A 27,395-nucleotide genomic window follows, 5' to 3' on the forward strand; every position below is an offset into this window, starting at 1 on the left:
CTCTTTGTGTCTCCAGACAGGTTAAGTGTCTGAGCCCCAGGGGGACTCCCTTGATGATATCAGAGTGGGATGAACAAACATATTACTGAGCTCTTCACTTGCTGAGAAGAGCTGAGAGACTTCTTTGCTCTGCCTGCTGGTCTTAATGCTGACATCGTCCAGTCGTTCACCTTCCTCTCGGGAGGAGGAAGCAGTGGAAGTTTCATGATCCAGAATGTCTACATTTGGGTCCTTAGTGCTGACTGTAAGTATACCCAGTATTCTTAATGCAGCACTCATGACTTCAGGCAGTGAACCGACTATGACAAATTATTCTATAACCACTTGGAACACATAGAGATCTCAGCAGATTTCTGTGTGAAAAATGCAAAATCTTGCCTTAACACCACATTATCAGAAACCCGGAAGCATAAGAAAAAAAAAAAAAAAAAAGGCCAACAGAGGCATTCTCTGGAAAAGGGATGCCACAAATGCTGTTCCTGGCACGGTAATTGAGTTTGTTGTTTTAACACCTGCCAAATTTTCTGTCAAGTTATTTGAAAGCTGACGTGTTTAGACTGGGCGGTGGCCAAGGGTGGGAGTATGCTGGCTCTGAAACACCAAAAGCAAGCAGTAGGAACTGGAATCAGGGAGACACACTGCCACAGATAACAGTTCATTATCATCATTTATAGCCTCTACTCAGTGATTCACAGGATGCTGTTACAATGACATTATTTTTTTTGTTTTGTTTTTTTGGCCAGTCCTGGGCTTAAGCTCAGGGCCTGAGCACTGTCCTTGGATTTTTCTCAAGGCTAGAACTCTACCACTTGAGCCTCAGCACCACTTCTGGCGTTTTCTAAGTATGTGGTACCAAGGAATCGAACACAGGTCTTTGTGCATGCTAGGCAAGCACTCTACCACTAGGCCAAACTCCTGGCCCCCCAATGACATTGTTTTTAAGCATCTATTCATTTATTAAATCCATTTATTGCATACCTTTTGTTTAACAGCTAGGATTCAAAGTGTCAGTGATGTGGCTGACCCATGTGAAAAAGTCCTAACAGCAATCATTTCAAGTGCCACATCAGAACAATATGCACATGGTTTCAGTTATTGTGACTTTGTGATTTTAACTTACAATACTAACGATATGACTTTTAAAACTTAAATTACTGTGACTTTATATTATAACTCTACTCTGAATAATATGTAAAACATGAGTTTAACAAACAACTGCACCAAACTGTTGGGTGACAACCATCCAGTGGCTGCTATGCTGGGCATGCCGGTTACCTGCACTCCAAGGGTGTGAATTATAATGCACACAGCCACTCTTAAGCCAGCTGCCTGTTAGGATAAAGAGGATTTGTGAAGTTGCCATCTCTATGGAAGAAAAGGAAAACCACCTAAGGACATCCTCAAATTCAAAAATAAAAACAAATATCTTTGCCAAGCAGTGTACCCACTCCGGAAAGCTGGCAAATGTGTGGTTGCTAATGTTTCCAGGGAGAAATTTTTAGATGCAGGAGGCAATTGACCAAGGGAGGCGTTTTGTAGTATTTTTCTGCTTCTGGAGAGGCATGGGAAAAAAATTATTACATTTAGAATAAACACATTCCCTTGGGTAGTTACATTATGTACACCCTATATATGGTAATTAAAATACCATATTCTATCACTATATTAGAAAAGCAGGCAAAGGCCCACACTAATTCCTATTACGCTTGTTTCTTGGCTCAATCTCAACATTTTCAGCTGCTCTTGTCCGGCGATTCTGTCTTGGACTTACTTCTCTGTCTTGAAGATCATTTCTGAAAACAAAAAGAAAAGAAGGGATACTTTAGAAACCAATAAGCACCATTCTAAAGCAATGTCTAGCCTATAAAGACTTTCACAGGTATTATTGCATTAAAACCTCAGATAGCCATCTATTCCATTGACAAACCTGTAGCTACTATAATCATTATCATCTTCACTTCATAAATGATAAACAGTGCAAATGCAAAGATCACAGAAAAGTGATCTTTCTTCTGAATTCAAATCTAGCAGTCTACGCTTCTGCTTAACATCTTAAGCTATCAAGAACAGCCAGATTGGGTTACTGAGAGAAGAGCAGGAAACTTTCTATCCCCTTGGGCTCAAGCAAAGTTCTACTGTCCCTTGAAGAACAGAAGGGAAATCGGTCTGCTCACAGGCAAGGACAGGGAATAATTTTGAAAACTTGCAGGTAAAGATTCACTACTTCTGGAGAAATGACAAGATCTACAACATCCACCTCTGGAGGATAGAAATTCATTTTCTGCCCTCCATCTACCCATCTGTGAGGAAGATGATTCACAGAGACACCAAGAAACATGACAATGGGAGGGAGGGTGGAGTGGAAAGAGGAGTGCTGGGAGAATGTCATCCCTGTGACATAGGAGCATGGCTGACCTAAGACAACCATGGCTGGAGCAAGGCAACAGAGAAGTCCTACATAAGCTCCAGACCAAGTCAGATGCAGGGGCATAAAATGGCCACAGAGAAGACCTTTCAGAGATGGCTGAAAGGTAGGCAGGAGTCAAATCAACCCATTATACAAGAGACAAAAAGCAGATAACTGCTAAAGGAGTATAGACCCCTCAATGCACTGAACTTCACATAATCTCTAGATAATCAGCTAGGCCAAGTCCTGAATTACCTGGTTCAATTCCCTATGTTCATTTATAGACATAAACACTAACTCCATCTTGTGGGTATTTCACAGTATGCTAACCATTCAGCCAAAATGTATGACACAAAAAGGAGGAGAAACCCTAGAGAAAAAGCAACCAGCAGATACCACCCATGGACAAATGGAGGGCTTCAGGAGACAGGGAAATGATGAGTCAAAGGGACAAGTTAGGGAAAATTCACCCTACCAAAGAAAACCATTCCTTCAACGGATTCCTAAGTATAATGTAGAAAGGTGATGAAAGAAGACATTGTGAACTTAAAAGACACATCCATAAAACTCATCCAAACTTAAGCAACAGTGAGTGTGCAAAAACAGAATCACTGGAAAAGAGAGAGACATGATAGAAAATAAACTAAGTGGCAAAAGCAAAGCACATATGTTCTTTTAAAACTCTGGTACATATTTCTTCAACATTTCAAACTGCCTATTGAGAAAACGAAAAGCCAAATAAATGATATGAAAAGGTCAGTGTAAAATTGTCATGTTCTGTATTGTAGTGCATTCGAATACAGTTTTTGACACCTTACACAGCTTATACAGACTAGAACCTATAGAACGTGGTAAGATTCACAGAGACGGAATTCCCACTCCAGATGAGGCAAGGAAGTCACTGGTGAATAAGAGCACTAGCTGGGTGGAATCCACAGCCTACATTAACCTGCCTGGCTCCCCAACCACCAGGACTGTGAATAGAATGAGTCAAGGCCCCTGGCAACAGGTTTTGGTAGTTTTACTCCTGCTGCTTTTAGGTAGTTTTCTACCCATTATTTTTGCTTCAAGTATTCTAGGGCTCTTATTGAGTGCCTCTTCAAACTTCATTCTGCCAACCTCAGCCTTTTAATTGGATTATTTAATCAACTTCAGTTTACTGTAGCTACAGATAAAGTAGAATCTCTGTGTGCCATTTTGCTTCTGCCTTCTTAGGTACTGAACGTATTTTTTTTCTACTGCAACATTTAAATTCCCTCATTTCTTATACTACATTTTGAATTTTATATTATTGATGGTAGCCCTGGGTCTGTAATGAGCAAATTAATTTCCATCAAAATCTCCTCTTCAATTAAAAAAATCTCATTTTGATTAATGTCAGTAATATAACAAAATTTTTGCTTCTATATAAAGGTTTCCTCCTAATCCTTATGCTGTAAATTGTCACATAAATCAGAACATATGGTATGCCCCCAAATACAGATTTATAATGGCTGCTTTATACTCGACTTTTAAAACAAATAAGAGAAAAAGCAAAGTTATAAACAAAAAATACAGGCGGGGAGTTTGGCCTAGTGGTAGAGTGCTTGCCTAGCATGCACGAAGATCTGGGTTCAATTCTTTGGTACCACATACATAGCAAAAAGCCAGAAGTGGTGCTGTGGCTCAAGTGGTAGAGTGCTAGCCTTGAGAAAGCTCAAGGACAGTGCTCAGGCCCTGAGTTCAATCCCTAGGACTGGCATACAAAACAAACAACAAAAAAAGCATGGAGGGGCCGGGAGTTTGGCCTCGTGGTAGAGTGCTTGCATAGCATGCACAAAGACCCAGGTTCAATTCCTCTGTACCACATACATAGAAAAAAGCCGGAAGTGGTGCTAAGGCTCAAATGGTAGAGCTCTAGCCTTGAGAAAATCCAGGGACAGTGCTCAGGCCCTGAGCTCAAGCCCAGGACCGGCCAAAAAAAAAAAAGAAAAAAAGCATGGAAATTGTCTTTTATACTGGCCAGCACTCCGCATTTCTAACCCTCTCAAGGTGGCGTTCCAACTTCTCAAACCATTTCCATGTTTCACAGTTCAGCTTCAGACTTCCCTACAGGGATCAATCTCATCTCCACTGGTAATGACGTGCTTTGGGGAGAGGAAAAGGAGTGTCTGTCCTGCCAGGCTCCACCGTTCTTTAGGAGTCGTTAGGTTCCTTGTCATAAAGATGTTGATGATCAGTCCTATCCTGTCCTGTCCTGGATTCTGTGGTGACTAAAGGATGAATGGTTTAAAACAATGAACACAGTTACAAACGGAAGCAGCATGGGGCCCAAGTACGGCAAAAGATGCATTCCTCATGACTGACTCCCTCAGCTGCTGTTTCTTTTGATGTCTTTATTTCTCCTTCAGTTTTAAGGTCTTTTTATTTGGTCTTTCATGGGGCTTGAATATAGAGCCTGGGCTCTATCCTTGAGCCTCTCTGTGTTCAAGGCTAGTGGAGCCACAGTGCCACTTCCTGCTTTTCTGTGTATGTGGCACTTCAGAATCAAGCCCAGGGCTCCGTGCATGTTAGGCAAGCACACTACTGCTAAGTCACATTCCCATCCCCTAAATTAAAAAAAAAAAATCAGTTATTATGCCTTTCAAATCTAGAATGTCATGTTAAAAGAGGGGGGGCAGGAGTTTGGCCTAGTGGTAGAGTGCTTGCCTAGCATGCACAAAGACCCGGGTTCAATTCCTCGGTACCACATACATAGAAAAAAAAAGCCGGAAGTGGTGCATTTGGTGATTCACTATTTTCCCACTCTCTTTTAGTTCCTTATACACAGTTGCCTTGAATTCCTTGGATAATTTGATATAGGTGACTTAAAAATCCACTTTTTTTCTTGGTCCATCCATAGAAAGAAGCTCTTTCTAAGGGCTTCCTCCTCCTTCTTTAAATATGTGATTAGTTGTTTTCCTACTTTCAATTCCCTCAGGTATGTGTAGGGTTAAAGGGTCCATCCAGAAAACCAATGCACAATTTTCAGTGAGGGCCAAAGTCTGACAAGCATATTTCATGGAGGAAGTTGCAGATAAACTGTCAACATTAATAAGCAAACGATTATTTAAAAAAATCAAGAAACCAAGTCTAATAATAAAAATTTTAAGCCTGACATCACCACCAAATTAGCTTGTTTCAGGAATAACATCTAATTTAATATTGAAAAACAAAAACAATCTGATACCATACTAATAAAATAAAGGGGGATATTCCCTTACTCATTTCCACAGATACATTCAAAGCACTGACTAAGCAACTCTGACTCAATACGAATTTGCCTACTGTGCTTCAGTCCCACCTCCAGCACTACAAATAAAAATGATAAATTCAGTACTCACTCATGTTAAAAACTAGGCCTCATGCCTACTCCTAGCTACTAAGGAGACTGGGATCTAAGGATCGGGACTGGAAGTCCCCATGAGACTCTTATCTCCAATTAACCACTCAAAAACCAGAAGTAGATCTGTGGCTCTACGTGGGGGAATGCTACCATTGAACAATAGAGCTCAGGGACAATACCCAGGCCCTGAGTTCAAGCCTTACAACTAACAACAAAAACAAAGGAATGTAAAACCATGGGAAGTGGCTCTGTGGCTCAAGTGGTAGAGCAGTAGCCTTGAGCTGAAGAGGTCAGGGACAATGCCTAGGTCCAGAGTTCAAGCGCCAATGACTGACACACACAGACACAGACACACACACACACAGACAGACATACACACAGACACACACACACACACTCATACACACACACACACACACAGAGCAAAACATTGAATGTTAACCCACTAAGACTTGGGACAGGAAAAAGATGCCCTTATTATCACACTAGTCAACGTTTAAGTAGTAGACTAACAAACACAATTAAGCATGAAAGAAGACATAGGATATAGCACGTGGAGGTGCTAAGTGGAGACACTTTAATACACATCCAATGAAGCACTCATAACTGCCATCTGCAATAGAGGGGTGAGAAAAGTAACCTGACTAATTAATGAAAACAAGGTCCAAATGATTTGAATAACTTTACAAGGTAAGACACTACACAAAATGCTATGAATATGCAAAAGTATCCAATATGGCCAGAAACATGCAAATTTAAATCACGAGAAAACACCGGAAGTTCACCAAAATGATTAAAAGTACCAAAAATAGCCGGGCATGGTGGCTCGCGCCTGTAATCCTAGCTACTGAGGAAGCTGAGATCTGAGGATCAAGGTTCAAAGCCAACTCGGGCACTAAAGAACCTGAGACCCTTATCTCCAATTAATCACTAGAAAAGGGGAAGGGGGCTTGACTAAGGGTAGGGTGGTAGCCTTGAGCTGAAGAGCTAAGAGACAGTGCCCAGATCCAGAGTTCAAGCCCCATGACCTACCCCCCCCAAAAAAAGAAACAAAAAAAAAAAACAATTAAAATGACCAAATATGGTACGAGTATGGGATGACCAGGACTCTAGTTGTTGATGAGGATTTAAACTAGTGCAGCCTCTCTGGAAGCATACTTAGCCATAACTATCAAAGTGGCCTATGCATGCCCTTTGATCTATTAGTACTCTGGGTATATTTCAATAGAAGTAAATATAGAGGACATATATGGCTGTAGTTGTTGTTTTTACTTGTTCCAGTACGGGTAAGGCTTGAACCAAGACTTCATGCTCTCACTTGGTTTGCTTGTTCATGGCTAATCTTCTGCCACTTAGGCAGGCTCTAGGGATGTTGCAAGTGCTGGAAGAGGCTGGCAGTGAGCAGGGGAACCAGAGGCAAAACTCCTTCCTACCATTGCTCCCAGAGCTCTCAACTGACAACATTTAACAGCAGAGTTGGCAAAGAAACGTTATTTAAAGGGCCCAGTTTAATCCTTACAGAGCAAGCAACGGTATTTAGAGAGCTGGGATTGAGGCTCGGGTAAAGGAGACAGCCTTTTGTTATAAAAAGAGAGAGGACAATAACATGTACAAATACAAGTAGATGTCTAAGTTTTTTGTTTTTGTTTTTTTTTTTTTGCCAGTCCTGGGCTTGAGTTCAGGGCCCGAGCACTGTCCTTGGACTTTCTCAAGGCTAGAGCTCTACCACTTGAGCCTCAGCACCATTTCCGGCTTTTTTTTCTATATATGTGGTACCAAGGAATCGAACCTGGGTCTTTGTGCATGCTAGGCAAGCACTTTAACCACTAGGCCAAACTCCCGGCCCAGATGTCTAAGTTTTGTATGAAGATTACCATACCATGGCTTTTTTCTTTATAAAAAAAACTTTCTAATGATTATGAGCCAGTATATAAGGCATAGAAACTACCAAACAAGACATAGAAATAACCTGGACTTACAAAAACAATTTCTATTAAGTAGGCAGTTATTACAATAGCAGTCCATCTCTCGGCAGACATACCAAAACAAGAATATTAATTGCTTAAATCAGAAAACAAAAATAACCCCTTGATTGAAAAGCAGCAGCATAAAATTAGTATTTCTCAAAGTGTATGCTTATTTTTTTTTTTTTGAGTATGTGAACTCACTTATATGATGCTTCCCAAGCCTCCTCTTCTTCCAGGAGATCTCTTATGATGTCTGAACTGGAACTGAAAGAATATGTGTGTCAGTATTGCTAGATAGTGTATGTAGGGGTGTGGGGGTGTATGTATGTACACGTGCGCATGTGTGCACATATGTGCTTTTCTCTAACATAAACTTCCACTCTACAAGGTCCAAAAACAAACCAGCAGACCAGTGGTAATTATGTGTGGGTACAACAGGGTGGATAGCGAAGGGTGACAAAGTGGCACAAGGAACCTGATATGCTTACCATTTCGACTGGGAGAATGGTTTCAGTCACACATACATAAGAACTCATCAATATGTACAGCTCATTATGAATACAATTTTATTAAAGATATTACAAAAACCTTAAGGAATTCTCAATAAGAAAAAAATTTCAGAAACCTAAATAAATCCATCAACGTAAAAACCTTACCCAAGTTGGATAATCATGTGACTTTTAAATTTCTCACATCAACCAAAGATTAGACCATGTATTATTCAATCTCTAACACCATGAGAAACAAAGATAGAAAATAAATAAATAAAACTGTAGCAACGAGATTCATAAGAGATAAGTTCCTAATTGGCTTTTAGTCTCTTGGCAACCAAAGTCAAATAAAATTTAATTAATCCAAACTGTGCTAATAATGGAAATTGGTTATAAATGCAGCCTGGTTCCAAGTGTTATTTATATATATGACTGACAAGGATACATGGTAAAGCAGATTATGGAGATATGTGTTATTTAAAAGGAAAAAAAAGACATTTTAAGGTTTCAATATCATTTAAAGCATCTTGTTCTTACCCAAATCACTACAACATATTTTTCGAAAGGCTATGTGTACACCAATACAAAAAAAAAAAAAAAAAAACCTCTTCTCCAGACCCCACGACCTGAAGTAATGTGGCACTGTGGGGGCTCAGCCTTTCTCACTCTCCAGGGAGAACAGAAAGGCTGAGGAATCCCGACCCAAAGTGAGAACCAACAGGTTTGGAAATGTTAATGCAATCATTTTGTTTTGTTTTTTTGCAGTACTATCTACAAAATCCAGGGCTTTTGCCATGCCAGGAATGTGCTCTGCCACTTGAGCCATGCTCCCAGCCCTTTTCTTGTACTTGCATTTGTGCTTCTGCAGGGTTTTGTCACTAAGCTAGCAGCCTACTGCTAAAACTACTCAACCACACTTTTGGCCCCTTTTTTCATTTGTTATTCTCAATACATACCCAGACCTGCACTTCGATCCTCAGATTTGGGCTTCCCCACGTTGCTGGTGGTGACAAAACTTTTGCTGACCCCAGCTACTGTGCTACCCCTGTAGCTAGGATTACAGGCATGCAGTTCTTTATCTAGCCATTGGTTGAGATGGAGTCTCACACACTTTTTTTTTATCCTCAGGCTAGCCTGATAACCATCTCCAAGCAGCTACAATGATAAGCTTGAGCCACCAAACCCGCTTCACTGGTTTTTTAGGGGTAGGGTATCATCTCCCTGCACGAGTACACACCCAGGCTGCGAGTCTGCTTACCTTAGGCTTCACACCATTGCTCAGATCACAGAAACACATTACTGTATCCTCTTCCCTCAATTAAGAGTCTCTTGAACTTCTCTTCCTGAGCTGGCCTAAAACAGCTATCCTCCCAATCTCAGCCTCCTAAGTAGCTTGGGATGAAAGGTGTACACTATTATAGGAGCTATGGGTGGAGAGGGAGGTCTCCGGAAATCTTCTCAGGCTGTCCTTGAACTGCAATCAACTCAAACTCGGCTTCCCAAGTAGCTAGGCTTACAAAGTACGAAGAAAAGGCACCAAGATTTGTACTTCCTCCTCCTCCTCCTCCTCTTGCTCCTCCTCCTCATTGTCTTCAAGTAGTTATATAAAGGGGTTTCAATGCATCAGTTTGTGAGTATAAGGATTCTGCTTTTGAGACTGGGTCTCACTCCTATTACCTAGACTTTGTTTCTGAAGTAGATGGGATTCCAGATATAAGCTGTTATTCTTACAATGACATTCCAGATATAAGCTGTTATTCTTACAATGACAAACATTTAAAACCTATAAAGATTTGAAGTGACAACAAATAATTCCCAACCATTTCTGAAAAACCACTCTGAAGCAATGCTTGCCTAAAATGCCTGAACAGGGAAGGGCAACAGTAGTCAAACCAACTGATACTGAAATGAATCCCCCACCCCCAGTTCCCTGGATCTCAAGGGGCTACACTCAGAGCTCACCTTGATAGTCCCCTGTTTAATGGGGCACCCCCTACACACATGTGTATTACCTCTCCAACACACAGCACAGTGGTTCTCAGGCATTTCAGAACAAAGAATCCATGTGTAATAGTAGCTTTGGTAGCATTTTGGCCAGAGAACATACACAGTGATTTTAAAAACCAGTGATAAACTGATGATAAATGATTATGGGTCCAGTAAGGGGCTAGAGGCAATGCTGAGGTTGGTAGAGTACCAAAGAGTAAATGAAAGCATCAGATACCAAGTTTGAGTTCCAGTCTCAGACCAAAGAGAAAAAAAAAGGTTCAGTAATACTTAGTTTATATATTTTCATTGCAGCGGTACACATACATGTATTTTTTTAAAGCAATAACACATGTGCTTTATTTTGCTCTGTCTACATATATACTGTAATCACTCTTTCAGGCCCAGGGCAAGAGCCATCAATCCAGACTGCCACAGCACCTAAGCATCTAGTACTCTTTCACTCTGCTTCAGTGTGAGTGGAAGGACAGCTAACACATTCATTCATCATCAGCTGATTTTACCAGAAGCAACATCGCAGCAATGGTCCCCATTGTGGAACTAGCTCAATGTGGCTTTCTTAGGAGAAGGCCAGGAAGCACTAACTCTCTGGCTGTCCTAACAGACAGACTGAAAATAGGGCTTGCTGCTTCCTAGACCTGTACTCTACTATGTGAATTAGGCGTCTACTCATTTTGCTTTTTAGGTTGTTTTCAGATAGGATCTTGTGCCTGGGCTAACTACCATACTTCCATGTTCCTGAGTGAGAAGGCGGGATCCAAGGGCATGGGGCCCTGGGCTTATTACTGATGAGGACTCCTGAGCTAGACTGGTGGGAGCTTGGGTGATGACCTAGCTGTGAATCCTGGGTCCTCTCACACAACCAGAGAAAGAGTAAAGTCAGCTCCCGCCAGCTCCTCTCTTAACATACACTTTTTTTTTTTTTAACAGAAAGATTACAAGCCTGGCTGTTATTCCAGCAAAGTAAGCAAGACAGTCATGCCTGTCATCTAAAATCTCATCACTCTGCCTAGGAGCTTTCAAATCACTGATACAAAATCACTGATTTGTTAAAGGAAAATATTTGCTGTACATTAGTGGAATGAACCTACGAGGTTTTTGCTGTGCTGCCTCAATGGAAACAGATGATAGGGAAGATTCACAAAAACATCAGGAGTTGCCTGCACTCTCCTCTTGCTCAGTGCCTTTATTGCTACTACCCAGCCTGGCTGGCAGTTCCCCAAAGACCTTCCTTCACCAAACCATCAAGCAGACTGTTATGAAGGCGGGCAGGTCAAGTTTTACCTACTATGGAGTGTCAAGATGGCCTGCTATGCTTGCAGTTTCAATTCTAGTCACCACTGAGATACGAAGAGTTAAGATATACAATGTTCTGCCTACAACAGACACTGTTCACCACCACCCCCCCTTTTTTTTGTGCCAGTCCCAGGACTTAAGGCCTAGGCTCTGTCCCTGAGCTTTTTTTGCTTAAGGCTAGTAATGTTCTACCACTTGAGCCACAGCTCCACTTCCAGCTTTTGGGTAATTGGAGATAAGACTCTCACAGAGTTTCTTGCCCAGACCAGTTTGAATGGTGATCATTAGATCTTAGCCTCCTGAGTAGCTAGAAGTGAGCTACCACTGCCTGGCTTGTTCACCCCTTTTAAAGTAATGTACTCAGCTATTTTCTAGTCAACAGCCACATTCCTGAAATTAAATAGGACTTTATAAGGAGTACTGGGCTTAACAGTCAACGTTTCTAAAATTATCACTCACGGATCTCTTCCTTCTCAGCAATCTTTGAAGTCTTAGCCATTTTAATATGTCCTGGACATCAAAAACTCCTTTAAAATATGTTCAAGACTTGTTAAAAAAAAAAAAAGGATAATTACTCATTCTAGTATAACTAAAGTTGGAGTATTCACAATCCCATGCAATACAACTTCTAACTCTAGGACGAGGACCTTCAGAATAAACTTCACCTCCTCTGTTGTTTGGGTCCAGAACACTCTGGATGACTAAATTTTATGCAGTTCTATAAATGTGAGTTCTGACACATACAGATAACCGCTCCCCAGGAAAGGGACATTCAGGTCACCTGACCCCATCGGTCCAAGTAAGAGCAGATCTTTGTTTGCTTGCTTATACGCCTGCCTGCCTGCCTGCCTGCCTGCCTGCCTGCCTGCCTGCCTGCCTGCCTGCCTTCCTTCCTTCCTTCCTTCCTTCCTTCCTTCCTTCCTTCCTTCCTTCCTTTCGTATTTATCTGGCCATCTGCCCAGGCTGTTCTGAACTGAGGTTCTGAGATCTCAGCTGCCTGAGTTAGTAGCTAGGATAACTGTTATGAGCTACCAGTGCCCAGCTAGAGTAGATCTTATTGTATAGACTACATGTAAGAAAGTTCTACTGACAAAGAAGGAGGAGGAAGAGGAGGAGGAAGAGGAAGAGGAGGAGTAAGAACAGGAGGAAGAGGAGGAGGAGGAGGAGGAGGAGGAGGAGGAAGAAGAGGAAAAGGAGGAGGAAGAGGAGCAGGAAGAGGAAGAGGAGAAGGAGGAGGAGGAAGAGGAGGAAGAGGAGGAAGAGGAGGAAGAGGAGGAGGAGGAGGAGGAGGAGGAGGAGGCTGAAAAGATGCCAAACACCTTTTGGAGGCTGTGACTATAATGTTGACAGGGGGAAATGAGAGATTTTAATGTAAACATTGAGATTTGTATCACTTGCTATGTGAGAGCATGGACAGTTACATAACCTTTTTAAGTCGATGTCCTCATATGCAAAATCAGAATAACACAATACAAAAACTTAAAATGTTCAACCCAGAGCTTGGCACACAGTAAGTGTTCAACAAATACCAGTTCCATTTTCACAAATCAGACTGGACTCTGAATTACCCAAATAATTGCCTCAGCATTATGTTTCAGTTTGCCCTAGGAAAGCTGTCACTGTGTGCACCACTTTAATCTTTGGTTTCCACTGTTTCTATGACAGCAGGGTGCAAAATCATCAGAACTTGTTATTTATCCAGCAGGTCTAGGAAAAAGGCAAGCATTTGCTATAAATTAAAGATTACTTATAGGTAGAACTTTTCTACTATCTGATAGTTATCTCTTCCTTATACCCCTCCATCTCTTCTCTTAATGGTAACATTGAGTGTGACTGAGTATGTGCAACATAAAACTATAAAACACTAACAGGACAAATCAATGAGTATGGATGGAGAGCCTACAAAAACTACCAGACAATGACTCTCAAGTAAAAGTTGCCCAGCGCCATGAACCCTTCCTCAAACCCCTGTTCTTGCGAATCTGTTCTGCAGGGTGTCCAACAGCTCCATATATTTTAGTTATAATATTAATATCTTAGGTTTCAAAAGGCTACCACTCAATGAGAACAATAACAAAAAAACCTACCATTTTCTGAGCATCTACCATTACCAACTATCGTGATAATTACTTCATATGCATTAACTTTGATTCATAGACATACCCTGGGCTTTCTCTCAATTGATAGATGGACAAAGGTTCAGAAAAATTAAAGTTAAAAAAAAAAACAAAAAACAGGAATAGACGCAAAACTCATCCTTCACATTATACTGGTCCAACTAGTGGTAGCTCTTTTGCTCAAGGCTAGCACTCTACCACTTTGAGCCCCAGAGGCCACTTCGTTTGCTGGTGATGAATTGGAAATAAGACTCTTACAGACTTCCCTGCTGTTGTTGGCTTTGAACCCCAATCCTCAGATCTCAGCCTCTTGAGTAGCTAGGATTATAAGCGTAAGTCATCAGCACTCAGCTAAACTTGACACTTTTAATATTTCTTCTGCTTATTCAATTTCACTTCAAGGCCTCAGCCCTCAAGGCCCAGGGCACCAGGCTCCAGCATACCTGAGGCTCCTAGCAATACTGAAACGCTGTTGTTTTCTACCAGTGACGAGGAGAAAGGTTAGACACACTCAATTAAAGAGAGAAGCACTCTTTCTGGACCAGTGACTTCAAATTCTCATTAAAGTATATATAGGTATGTTTGGGTTGTTTTTGAAACAGAAATAAAAGGGCATTAAGTTAATTCCAAATAGTAAAATCCTCCTGGCTTACAGGAAAAATTCAAGTTAGAATTAAATATTTGTATTTTTTTAATTATATTTTATTGTCGGGGTGATACAAAGAAGGGTTACAGTTACATTCATCAGGTAATGGTACATTACTTCTTGAACATTGATACCCCTTCCTATGAAATATTGTATTTGTACCTAACTTACAAACTAACCTAAGAAAGCAAAGATGATATCAACTATGGGAGTCAATGAAATTGTTTTGAATCACCAAAATATTCAAAGCTTCAACTAGATCTTAATTAAGCTCTCAAGCTGAATGTGCAAGAGAACAAAATCATGTTACGTTTTCTTTGTTTTTTCAGCTATCAGTGGTATAAATGATTGTTACAAATAGAAATCAAACACTAAAATCACAATAGGTACAATGGCTTGTAGGAAAGAAAAAAAAAAAATCAAGCGACATTCCAAAGGTGAATTTTTGTTGTCACTTATGCTTTCATTTGATTGCAAGTACCTGTGAGAGAGGTGGAAGGATTGGCTATGAAACTGGTGCTGAGACCAGGTGCCTTCCATGTGGAAAGGCCAACTTGTATGAACACAACACCAAACAAGACCGAAGTTCAGATCATCCTACAGTCTTTGCAAAGAGCACAAAAATTTCAAAATTCACCAGCATGACTAGATTTTAACTTTCTGGACTCAGTTCCCACATAAATGGCATGTTAAGGCTAAAAGATCAAAGTATATTAGAAGAATTATCTCTCCAAAGTTGTTATTTCCCCAAACTTTCAATGATCTGATCTTTGAATTTTTTCATGTGTACCTATACCCCAGTAACAAATAAATTTAACTTTTGTAAAATGTATTCACAGAAAAGGCATTTACTAAAATCACATATTAATATCTTAAAGGTTGCTAGAATGGAGTTTTGCAGGATCAACAAAAAAAGAAAAAAAAATCCTCTACAAGAGAAACCCATCACCCTGTAATGCTTGAATTCTTCTGAGACACAAGAACAATGCACTCCACTTACATGGTAAAATCAATAGGAGTGAGCAAAATCAGCAATTTTCTAGGTACTCATGTTCCAAAATGTACCAGTTTGGGAGTACAGAGTAGAGAAGATGTGTAAATGAAGGCTCCAGAGATTTCTGAGCTGACATTTCAGAGTGAGAATGGAGTGCGTTCTGTTCATCACAATGCCAGGACAAGAAAGAAAACAGCTTATCACAGGCAATCGAAATTCTTGTGGTCATTCTAATTCACTATCAAAGGAAGCAACCATCACCTAAAATGTAGCCACACAAAAACCCTAATCCTGCTGGGCAACAATGGCTCACACCTGTAATCCTAGTACTCAGGAAGCTGAGATCTGAGGATGGCAGTTCAAAGCCAGCCTGGGCACAAAAGTCCATGAAACTCTTATCTCCAATTAACCACCAGAAAACCAGAAGTGGGGCTATGCTCAAGTGGTAGAGTGCCTTGAGCTTCTAAGGTGACTGTGACCAAGGATGTCCTCACTAATCAATTTAAAACACAAAATTCCAACAGCTTATCCTGTAAATTATTTTTATTTCATCCAATTTTATTCATCAAACAAAAACAAAATGATTCTGATTTTGTTTTTCTTTTTTTTCTTAGAGGAACTTTTAGCTGGCCACCCACACATGGTGGGGGAGGGGTCCTGGGAATATTGACCCAAAATAATTATTGACTGTGTGTCCAACATTTAGAAGGCACTAGCAGTTCCTTCAGAGTCCAGTCTTCTCAAAGCACTCATTTTTTTTTTCTTTTTTATTATGAACAGAATTCTAAAGCAGTCAAAATCCTATCTCAGTTTCGTGAATCAAGCTAAAATACACAAGCACATGGGGCAAGAATTTGTCATACACAGAACACTTAAAGAAATGCACTTTTATAAGTTTAGCTTTGGGCCAGGCCTTTTGGCTCAAGACTGTAATCCTAGCTACTCAGGAGGCTGAAATCTGAGAATCAAGGTTCAAAGCCAGCCCGGCACAAAACAACCTGAGACTCTTATCTCGAATTAACCTCTAGAAAACGGGAAGGGGGGCTTGGCTCAAGGGTAGGGTGGTAGCCTTGAGCTCAGGGCCTGAACTACCATGATTAAAAAAAAAAAAAAAAAAAAAAATTAAAACTAAATGTCCAGGAACTAAAGGGGTTAAGGAAGCGAGGAACACTTGAGTGAGCTAGCAAGGGAAGAAGGTTTGCACCCACAAACACACACTGGCCTGGCAGGAAACACCCTGGCATAGAGAGGGACCCAGACGTCCTGATCTGCCCCAACCAATTACATGCCCTCTTCAGGAAAATGGAGCAGGGACCCTTTTCTTTCCCCTACCTCCAATTGAAATCAAATTCTTCTAGTAAAATCATAGGGTATCAGATTTTGTTTATCTTCTCTAAATTTTGTTTCCATAGTATTCAGGATTCAGTGGAAAGGGAGGTGAGGTAGAACACTCAAGCGGTTTTGTTGAGATCTTTCGCAACCCTAATATTGTACAATGTTATTCCCAAAAGGTGTAGTAATTGGTAAATAAGCTGTACATTCTTTTACTACTTGGCCATTGTGGGTCATAAATTCTAATTGTGCTTTATAATCTGGAATTATATTACTTATATATTAAAATGTAATGTTTGTACTAACATTTCCATTTTTCTTTGTGTAATCATTTTTTATTTCATTGTAAAGCCCTAAATTTCCTGGGGCTTGAACTCAGGGCCTGGGCACTGTCCCTGAGCTTCCTTTGCTTAAGGCTAGCATTCTTACCACTTGAGCCACAGTGTCAGTTCCAGCTTTTTCTGTTTATGTGGTACTGAGGATTCAAACCCAGGGCTTCATGCATGCTAAGCAAGCCCTCTACCACTAAGCCCCATTCCCAGCCCTGAAGTACTTTTAAAATCACATGCTATGTTTGTTTATTTTGAAGGATAGAAAAACCAGAGAAATAAACTCCTATAGTTTTATATGCCAGAGATAATTTAGTGCTAATAATTTATAAACACATGCTGCTCAAAATAGATGTATGGGTAGACAGATCAACGGGATTTTAAAACAGAAAAACCATACTATTTTTCTTTATAAAAATACTTCCTGTAAGAAAGGAGTTATGCTGTTATAAGCCTAATGTGCATGGAAACACATTGGGAGAATTCTTTTCCTTTCATGTGGTCTTGCTGTCGTACAGAATGTAGACCTATTATGATGCTAATAGAGGTTGGTTTACTTTGTATTAGAATGGTATTCGAGCTTACATAAGATTGTAAATGAACAACTAAGAATAACCTTGCTTTCAGATTCCATAGGTATGTTCAACCCAAGTAATTAAAAGTGCTTTTTTATTGCCAACTTAATTTCTATCCTATAAGTGCTTCTTTTAGAATTGAAATTGTTACTATTACGTTGATCTTCTGTTACCAGTTTGGACAAACTAATGATAATTTGGGATTTTCATATAGTGTCTTGTCTTCTGGGAGTTCAAGAGGCCTGTCCAAATTTCTGTAAATTAACTTATTGTTCTTATTAATCAAGAAGAGAAATGCTTCTGCGTGCCAAGTTTGGCAAGCCAAGGACACTGCATTTTTATTGAGAACTAAGTGAAAAGATGCTATTGATTACAACCCTAAAGAAAACTTCTTCCCACACTGAGATGAATTGTAGCCCTGCTCTGTCTTTGAAGACTCTGTAGTCCATTATTTTGCAAAAAGAAGAAAAAAACTCATGCACTTTAAGTGTAGGCAAAGAAGTTAAAAAAAAGGCACTTTCTTTTGGCATAGAGAAATAATATAATCCCTATATAGATTTTGATACAACAGTACCCAATTCCTTGATTTTTGATACTTGCATGTCTATATAAGTGAGTAATAATTTCATTGCCCATAGTGTTTTCTTTTCCAACTCTAGAAAAATAACCTAAACAAAGGCTTAAATATGGAAAACAAAGTCACTCTGTGTTCTAGGTAATCTCTCCCCAGCTCCTGGTTTGCTGTCACTGTGAAAATTACAGAAATGAACCATCCAGGCTATCTCTACATACTTGAGAAACAGACATGTGAAAGCATCGGGTGCTGCATGTTCCTTACCTATTACATGAGTCTGATTCTGATGAGAAAAGAGCCTCTTCTTGAATATCAGTGCTACCAGAAGAATCACCTGGTCCCTCAGGCTCAGATCTCCTTGGGGAGTCTGGTTTTGACTGAAGAGAGTGGTCTGTTTCCAAGGTGGTATCTGAGGATTTCATTGTAACATCTTCCTGTCCTAAAAAAGGAAAACGTAAATGGAAAACTGGAAGGAAACAGACTGAAGAAGTCCACAATTTCCATGACACTTAATATTCAAAGTAATACTCAGAAAAAAATAGAAGTATATGCCACAGATTCCAAAACTCTAATGACAGCCAGAGCACAAGAACCAACATGACAGTGCTGTGATCAAGTTCTACAATGCCCTTTATGTTTTCCCAGAATTAAGTTAAAAGGAGTATTTCCTTTAGAACCACAAATGGGGACAGAGGACATGGCTCAAACCATAGAATGCTTACCTATAAGCAGTGAGTCCCTGGGGTTAATCCCCAGTACCTAGGAAGGAAAAAACAAACAAACACAAGAACCAATGGGAAGCCTAGTCAATGCTAAGAGGCCTTCTCTTTACACTACACATTACTGAGGAATATTTGCATGCTTCCAAGATCACAGAACATTGATGAGTGTAACAAAAAATTCAAGATCAGCTAGTAAGAAAAATGGGAATATTTGTCACTAATACATGATAGTGAATCTTGAGAAACACTTTCCTGTACCTGTGAAATGAGATATATTTACTAGGGAAACTGCAAACTAATCAGACATTTCAGTCTTTCTACTCATTCTTTGCCATACTGTTTTTGAAGTCCCTTTTTAGAAATTAAAGATATATTTTCCAGAAATAATTAAGCTTCTGAAGGACATACATCATAAGAACGTGAGCTAATGTTGCCTAATGATAATTAAGCCATCAATACCCAAACAAAGCTGTACCTTCTAAGGTCCATCAGGGAAAAGAAGGAAAGAATCAACCGAAGGGTTATCAGAAAGTCTAGGATCCCCTCTTAGAAACACATTAACAAGGACCTTAAAAGGAACTAGCCACACAGGGGACTCAACACACCTGGGTAATAGTATCACCCAATTGGCCAGGAAAATACAATGGAGCAGACAAGCCATAGAAGAGGAATTTTATTACTGCACAGTAGTTGCATTCTTTTCTGCTTTCCCATGCACCATAGCTTTTAGAAGATAAATTCCCAGTTGGGAACATAGTTCAACAATGTGTGGTCACTTGAAGCCAGTGACCCATCCAAGTCTAGCCTTAGATGTCAGAGTGCAGGTCTTCTAAGGAAATGGTGCCCACCCTGGGATCCCAGTCACCTGTGAGGCTGAAGTAAGAGGAGTTGACTCCTGTTAGGAGAAAAGCAGAAAACCTTCCTCCCTGATAAACTAAAGGGAAGAGGACTGATAGGTCAAGTGGTAGAGGGTTTGTCTAAGAGGCTCAAACCCCTAAAATCAGTTCCCAGTACCATTAAATTTAAAAAAAAAAAAAAAAAAAGATGTATGAATGTAAGCTGCTATACAAATCCATCCTTTCAACCTATCAGTGTCTGTCTCATACTCACACCTCTCCAACATCCCCATTCATTCACAACAACCACTTCTGAAGCCTAGGGAAAGTAGTGCTTAAATGTATATAGTATACATAATATTTAACCCCTCTGCAAACAATCAAAAAGAAGAAACTTCTGAATGAAGGTGGGGCAAGACGGTGAACTGAAAGCATTAGTATTTGGTTTGTAAATGAAAAGAACTCCATGACCCAAAACCCAGCAGAAGACTCAGGAACAGAAGAAGGGAAGTCAGCAGAAACTACAAGAAGTCCATAGAGACCCAGAAAACACAAAGAAGCAATCGACTTCTCACTTAAATACTCACAAGAAGTTTGGAACAATCCCTACAAAAAACATGAACCCAAAAGGCTGCAGGTAAAATCAGATAACACTTAGCCACTTAGAAAAGTCCAGAACAACCCTACCATCGAATCAGCTAGGCCAGATCTGCCAGCCTAGAGAGCTAAGACTTCCTGCCGAGTCAAACAATAGAGGCTACAGCCATTAGCCTAAACTGAGGTCCTTAGCCTGCAAAAGGTCTTCTGAAGCCTCAGAAAAGTCTATTGATAAATATAAATATACGATCAGGTGAGAACAACCAGGAATGTCGGAATGTCTGCTGCCTGTGATTCTGTGTTGGTGCAACTATTTTGAATGCTGTACTTGTATTTCTCTTAAATGTAAATTAGAAGAAGGCCCTTTACCTATTAATTTTATCTTTGATCTGTTATTCCCTCTCATTTAATCTTGGCATTTTGTTTTGGCCCTCATGCCTTTTTAACCAAAACCATCATGTCTGAACCCAATTACCTCTTTCAGTGTAATGTTTCCAATGAGTTTTATCTCCTTAGCATAGCCTCCTCCCTGTTCCTACCCTCCCTACAATATATAAGTAACACACTATTCCTACCTGTTCCCCTACCCCTTAATTTGCCTTAACAGCTAAATACTTACCTGGAAACTAGACTACTAAAACATCAGTTCTTTCATTTGTTTTGTTTTGCATTTTCTATTCTCTGCTCTTGTTCACCTTATTAGTTTGTTTGCCTACTCATCTTTTTCCTTTTCTTCCTCTTTTTCTTCCTCCTTGATCATTAGTACTTGTTTCATACCTATTAATTTCTCCTAACCTCACTTCCACTGCACTCTTAACCCAATACAATTTCAATTTTTCCTCCCTTCTACTTACCTCAGTCCACCTTACCGTTTACATCTCCTATAAAGCTTAACCCCCACCCTTCCCACCCTCTAGAACAAAATACCAATAGGCCCACAGTCCATACGGAACCTGAAAACAGATGCATAAACCCTCGATCATAAAATTCATGAATAAACAAAACAACATGTCACTCTTTTTCTTTTTTCTTTTTTTGTGGGTCTTCAGCTCAAGGCTACCACCATACCCTTGCGCCACAGCCTCACTTTCCCATTTTCTAAAGGTTAATTGGAGGTAAGAATCTCAGGTCCTTTTGTGCCTGGGCTGGCTTTGAACCTTGATCTTCAGATCTCAGCCTCCTGAGTAGCTAGGATGACAGGCGTGAGCCACTGTACCCAACACCATGTCACTCTTAAGAATTAGTAACATTACAACAAAGGACTTGAGTGTGTGAAGGAAGCCAGTCCAAATAATGAGCTCCATAAACAATAATAGGAACTGTCAACAAACTAAAGGAAGATGTTTATAAGCCACATGAATTTCAAGAGAAGCTGGATAAACAACAAGAGAAATAAACAGCTAAGTGAAAGAAAACATTACAATGGATTATTTCATTCACTGGCTCTGGCAACAGAAACATAGGATTAGTCTTGAATTTAAAAATAAATCCAAATTATAATGTGCTATAAGCTGTGGGACATTCAAGTACATTAGCTTTAGACTACATTCCCCTAAACACTAGAGTTCTGTAACAAAAATATTTCATTCTCTTTGTAGGATATCTTAGTTGCTACAGCAATAAATCTCTTACCTAGAAAATATCCTCAAGGTTATACTGAGAAACTTATGATTTTTCATTAACTGAGAAAAAGACAGATTTTAGAGATTGTTTCTTCAGGACATTTTTTTGAATCACTTTTCCCAGAGTAATAAACCCAGTTTATATTCAACAACTGCTACTTTAAGTATATATAAAAATACTTTTTCCCATTTCAAATACCTGGTAACTACAGAGTAAATTCATTTGGCTTTATTTTCTTTTTATATTAAAAATAAATAATGACCTTCATTATGTTTGTTTTGAATAATCTCTCATCCAAGCGCACAAATAGGAGTCATCCTGTGGACTCACCTTTTCCCATTACTTTGCTTTCTGATATCCAACCAGTTTTCTTGTATCCTTTCTTGGCCTGATCTACCAGTAGCTGAAATTCATTCTGATGTTTTTTACCTGAAATTAAAATGATCTCATAAATGCACGGTGCTGGAAGCAAACCATCCCTAAGTGAGTGTCAAGAGGCAAGGGAGCTAGCACAGCAGCGTTACCACAGGGAAGAAACTAAAGTAGCTAAAGGTAAACGCTGCCAAGCAGAAGACAGAAGGCTAAAGAGAGGGACCGTAGAAGCTTCTTTCTCTTTCTCTCTCCCTTCCTCCCATATAAACATGACAACAAGCTATCTATCATGAGGCTGCTACTTAAGGTTTCTTCCCAAACCCCACACTCAAGAGAGACTGTGTATGGAGCATGAAACATGCTTTCTTTCTGGGGACTTGAATTCAGGGGCTGGATACTAACCCTGAGCTTCTTTAACTCCAGGCTAGTACTCTACTACTTGAGCAAAGCTCCATTTCCGGCTTTTGTGGTTAATTGGCGCTAAGTCTCCTGTGCAGGAAGGACTTTCCTGCTAGAGCTACCTTCAAACCAAGATCCTTACATCTCAGCCTCTGAATTTAGCTAGGATTACAGGCATGAGCCACTACACCTGGCAGTTCTCCAACTTTTCTCCAGGCCACCAGAAAACAGATTTGTGGATAAGAAATTTGCTAAAGTAATCACACTAATGGTTAAGGAGGCTTAATGCCCTTATCTTGCAAAGTAATACAATTCCAGATTGAGAGGAAGAGAATTTCCTTTTCTTGCTTAAATCTAATTGCCCCACAGCCATCAGGCTGGAAAGCAAAGCTAAATGGAAGCCACTGCTTTGGCTCAAGAAATCTAATATCTTCAAAAAATGAATAATGTCACAGATTATGACTAATAAAATTGTTCCCTCTCATCTCTTCACCTCATTTCAGATTTTCCACTTGGCAAGGAGTGCTCTAGAGTGTAAATATCTCTGTTCTGCTGATTATGAGTCCTGAATTTACCTCTTGAAAGTTTTAAGTAGCTCATAGTTGTGAGCTGATGGCTAAGTCTACATTCAACAAACTCAAATTTGTCAAGATATTCCAAAACCTTGGCTTATTACCACATATGATTCTACTACACACAGATGGATTCGCCATGTTCAGATGCCAGCTCCACACCCAGGCCACCCCCTGCTGCTGCCCTTTTTAGCCCCTTTCAAGTCAGTGTGTAAGATCACTTTGTTTCACTTGTAGTTTACTAAAGGCTATTTATTGGCTAATCAATCTAACTACATTTTTTCATGCAGTCATTTTGTATTTGAACATCTCTTGATGAACAATCTGGTTAAATTTTCTTCCTTTAAAAAAAACAAAAAAACAGCCAGGTACCAGTGGTTCATACCTGTAATTCTAGGGATTTAGTGATTCAGGAGGCTGAGATCTGATGATGGAGGTTCAAAGCCAGCATAGGAAGAAAGTCCTTGTAAGGTTCTTATCTCCAGTTAACCAGAAGTAGAACTGTGACTCAATGGTAGAGGGCTAGCCTTGGGCACAAACAAGCTCAGGGACAGTGCCCAGGCTTTTAGATTAAGTGCCAGGACTGGTGGTGGTGGTAGTAGTAGTAGTAGTAGTAGTAATGATAATAATAATAAGTAAAATAGCAACTCCTTCACTTTATATTTCTTGAGAGCATTTATCACTGATTAATCACTATACATTGGAATACACAAGTCATATGAGCAGACTTAGTCCTTTATGTTTTTTCCTAACCCCATATTGTGTACAATGCAGTGATTGGTGATCAGTTTCTTATCTCCTCTAATGCACCCAAAAGATATCGTAAGCCAGGCATATCGGCTCATGTTTATAATCCTACCTACAAAGGGGGCTGAGATCAGAGTATCCTGATTTAAAGCAAGCTAGGGGCCCTGGCACAACAGCCTAGAGCAGAAAAGTGACTTGCTCTGTCTATAGCCTACTCCAGGCTCATTATTTATCAAGTCCAAGTGTACTTGACCTCAAAATAGACCTACACCTAAACTGAAAAACCTCCATGAACACAATCCAAACCTATTTTGACTACTCAACAACACCTATTGGCAACTATCTGCCAGATATTTCATTTTACATTAAAAACAAATAGCCAATACAGTTAAGACCTTTTTAAGGAAAAGATTGGGAACAAAAAACTCTAAACTTTTTATCACAAATTTGTAAACTGTTCAGGTGTAGAAATTCCTTCCAGAAGTTTGTAACTGAGGACAGGATGAAGTCGGGAACATTTCCATTTTAATACAACCTTCATCTCAGAGATGCTTTAGAGAACTAATTAGTATTTGCAAAATACTTAGCAGTAAGCTCAAAGCACAATATTAGTCACAAATCAAAAAGCAGATACACCATACAAAAAGAAATCTGACTATGACATAGAAATCCTCAGCTTAATTTTAATTATGTTCTAAAATCTACGTGCCAGTGATTGCATATAGATTCCCTTCTTGAATACTTGCTTGTTAAACATGACATTTGAAATATGATGTAAAAATCAGTGTTAATAAAATCTTTCAAAAAGTCTAAGTAAACATTCAACTCAAATTCAGTTTCTGAGGTAATATTCACATGAGTTTGTAGCAAATATCAATATAAAATAGTCTTAAAAATTAAGATACCCAATTCTTTGCTAGCAAAAGAAAATGTACAACTTACGGTATTTACTATGAATTTCATCTATTTCACTTTCTGTTTGGTCCTTTGTAAAAACCATCACCTAAAAAATAATAATAATCAAGAAAAACCTTTAAAATTATCTGAAATAATAAAAATGAAATAGTACAAACTTCAAAATATCAAAGGTGGACGCTTAAATGGAAAAAAATAATCTCTTATCTCCATTTTATATAGTTCTTGGAAGGATAACTCCTACATGCTACTTTTGATTATCATAAACAGTACACATTGTATTTACTGATTTTCTTTATCAATAAAAAATGTAACGCTGGTGGTTCATGCCTGTAATCCTAGCTACACAGGAGACTGAGCTCTGAGGATCATGGTTCAAAGCCAGTCCAAGCAGGAAATCCATGAGACTCTTACCTACAATTAACCAAAAGTCAGAAGTGGAGCTATGTGGCTCAAATGGCAACAATACTAGGAACAAATGAGGCACATCTTGCCTTTCCTTTCCACCTAAATCCTCCATGACATAGTGAAAAAATCATATAGAAAGAAAATGCAGTCACACAAGAATTAGCATGGCAAATTCCTTCCTTCCTTTCTTCCTCTCTCCCTCCCTCCCTCCCTTTTCTTCCTTCCTTCTTTCCTTCTTTGTTTCTTTCTTCCTGTCTTGGGGCTGGAAATCAGGGCCTGAATACTGTTTCTGAGTCTCTGTGCTCACAAGGATAGCACTCTACCATTTGAGCCACAGCGCCTCTTCTGGCTTCACAAGTAGTTTATTTGGAATTAAAAGGACTTTTCTGCCCAAGCTGGCTTCAAACACTGATCCTCAGATCTCAGCCTCCTGAGTAGCTAGGATTATAGGCGTGAGCCACCAGGACCCAGCAGCATGGCAAATGTTGCTTTCTTAAATTTCAGACCTGAAAAGCCCAGCAGCTTATTTGCAGGCCACTTTGTAGTTACCATGTTACGATTAGCAAACAGGTAATAATAAAGTCAATGGAAATCCCATTTCTTCCACTGAGCAGTTATAAATCTACTTCCCTGAGGTCATTATTTTCTTCACAAACACATTACCAGTGGCCTAGAATAAAGTCTAATTGGGAAGGCAAAAAATGCTTCCTCCACTATCACAGAACTCAATGACCATGTTAGTTGAGAACTCCTTTCCTGAAATTTTGAGCCACGAAGCAAGAGAAAGGTAATCACGAAGAATGTCGTATTTCTGATTCCCTCAGGAACACAACAGAAATGAATCCTCACAAACTCTTACAAATACTTATAACTGTAAGTATAATTACAGAACTGCCCCCAAATGAAAGAGGATTTTAGCAATCATATGATTCACTCCCACACTCTTACAGGTGAAGACAAGAGGGGCCACAGAGATTAATGTATCAAATGCAATGAGCGGAGCAAGGGCCAATTTCAAAGGTCACTGATTTAAAGCACAAGCTTTCTCAACAGGACTCTAATTACCCTCTAGTTTGGATTGAATTTTATACTAAAAGCCTGGTAAATATGAACAATTACTGGACCAAAAATGGGCTGCACGTTGCTTCCCCCAGCAATAACAGTTTTCCAAAAGAACCTTCTTCCTCTAGATAGCTAACAGCTATCTACTATGAAGTTATGCTATATTTGCTAGTGTTAAAATTTAGAAGTGGAATTTTTGTTTGAAATATTTTGGTTGACTTACATTTTGAGAGTTTCTAAACCCGATCTAGAGACTCACCGAATAGCAATGATTTTTTTAAAAAAAACTTGCATTAAATAAAACTGCCAGTAGATTGTCATAAATGTATATAATAGCTTCCTCTGCTACTGTGGAACTTTAGTAATTTTTAGAAGCTAACAAATGGTCAAATGTTCTGAAGTATACTAAATAAATGCTTATTCAAGTTTTGTAACTTAGTACACAAAAGTTTGAACTTATAATGTACATATTTGTATGTAAACGTCTTTTAAGTAGTCTTATCCTTATTTAAACTGAATACAATTATCTTGAGTAGATCTGTCATTCATAATAAAACAAAATGAAAAAAAAATTTAAGAAAAAAAAAAGAGATGAGCTGCAAGGAAACCATACTATTCCACATAGAAACATGTTCTAGTACATTCCTTACTAAGCCAATATAATATGGCTGGCTTTTAATTTTCCTTCATTTCTACCCACATACTAGAACATCCCTTCAACGTACACTCTCGTTGAGTTTACTTGCTTCAAGGCGCATTCTAGTCTTCTCCATGTTTTCAAGTTCTTGGGCTATTTCAGCAGCTGTTGAAATAACAATATATAATCAGGGTCAATTACTTTTTCATCATTGTACTATGCTTACATAAACTATGAACAGTAAAGGAAGTGGGTGATAGTATAGTTGAATTTCCTGTTCTAGTTTTGCAATTTTTCTATACTATCTAACATAATTTTTAAATTAACAACTTTAAAATCTGAGTGAAAACATGAAATTCTTATACATGAACAGAATTCAAAATATAAACAGAAGAAAAATCAAGTA

At 39.3% G+C, this 27,395-nt stretch overlaps 1 protein-coding gene across 3 annotated transcripts in view; it reads right to left on the reverse strand.

The window, feature by feature from the left end:
• Window positions 1-536: 536 nt before the first annotated feature.
• Rad18 (RAD18 E3 ubiquitin protein ligase) overlaps window positions 537-27,395 on the reverse strand; it is a 55,327-nt gene continuing 28,468 nt past the window's right edge. Inside the window, exons 6-11 of one of the 3 annotated variants that reach the window (XM_090323765.1) lie at window positions 27,078-27,154; window positions 24,910-24,970; window positions 22,208-22,306; window positions 18,364-18,538; window positions 7,940-8,002; window positions 537-1,793 (exon numbers count right to left, since the gene is read on the reverse strand). In XM_090323765.1, coding sequence (XP_090179891.1) covers window positions 1,691-1,793; window positions 7,940-8,002; window positions 18,364-18,538; window positions 22,208-22,306; window positions 24,910-24,970; window positions 27,078-27,154 — 578 coding nt within the window. In that variant the 3' untranslated portion in view covers window positions 537-1,690. The remainder of the gene's footprint in view (window positions 1,794-7,939; window positions 8,003-18,363; window positions 18,539-22,207; window positions 22,307-24,909; window positions 24,971-27,077; window positions 27,155-27,395) is intronic. The other 2 variants (XM_090323762.1, XM_090323764.1) reach the window with 2 other exon arrangements.

Source organism: Megascapheus bottae, chromosome 33 (assembly GCF_031878675.1).
Source record: "Megascapheus bottae isolate mThoBot1 chromosome 33, mThoBot2.hap1, whole genome shotgun sequence".
In the NCBI taxonomy this organism is placed as follows: domain Eukaryota; kingdom Metazoa; phylum Chordata; class Mammalia; order Rodentia; family Geomyidae; genus Megascapheus; species Megascapheus bottae.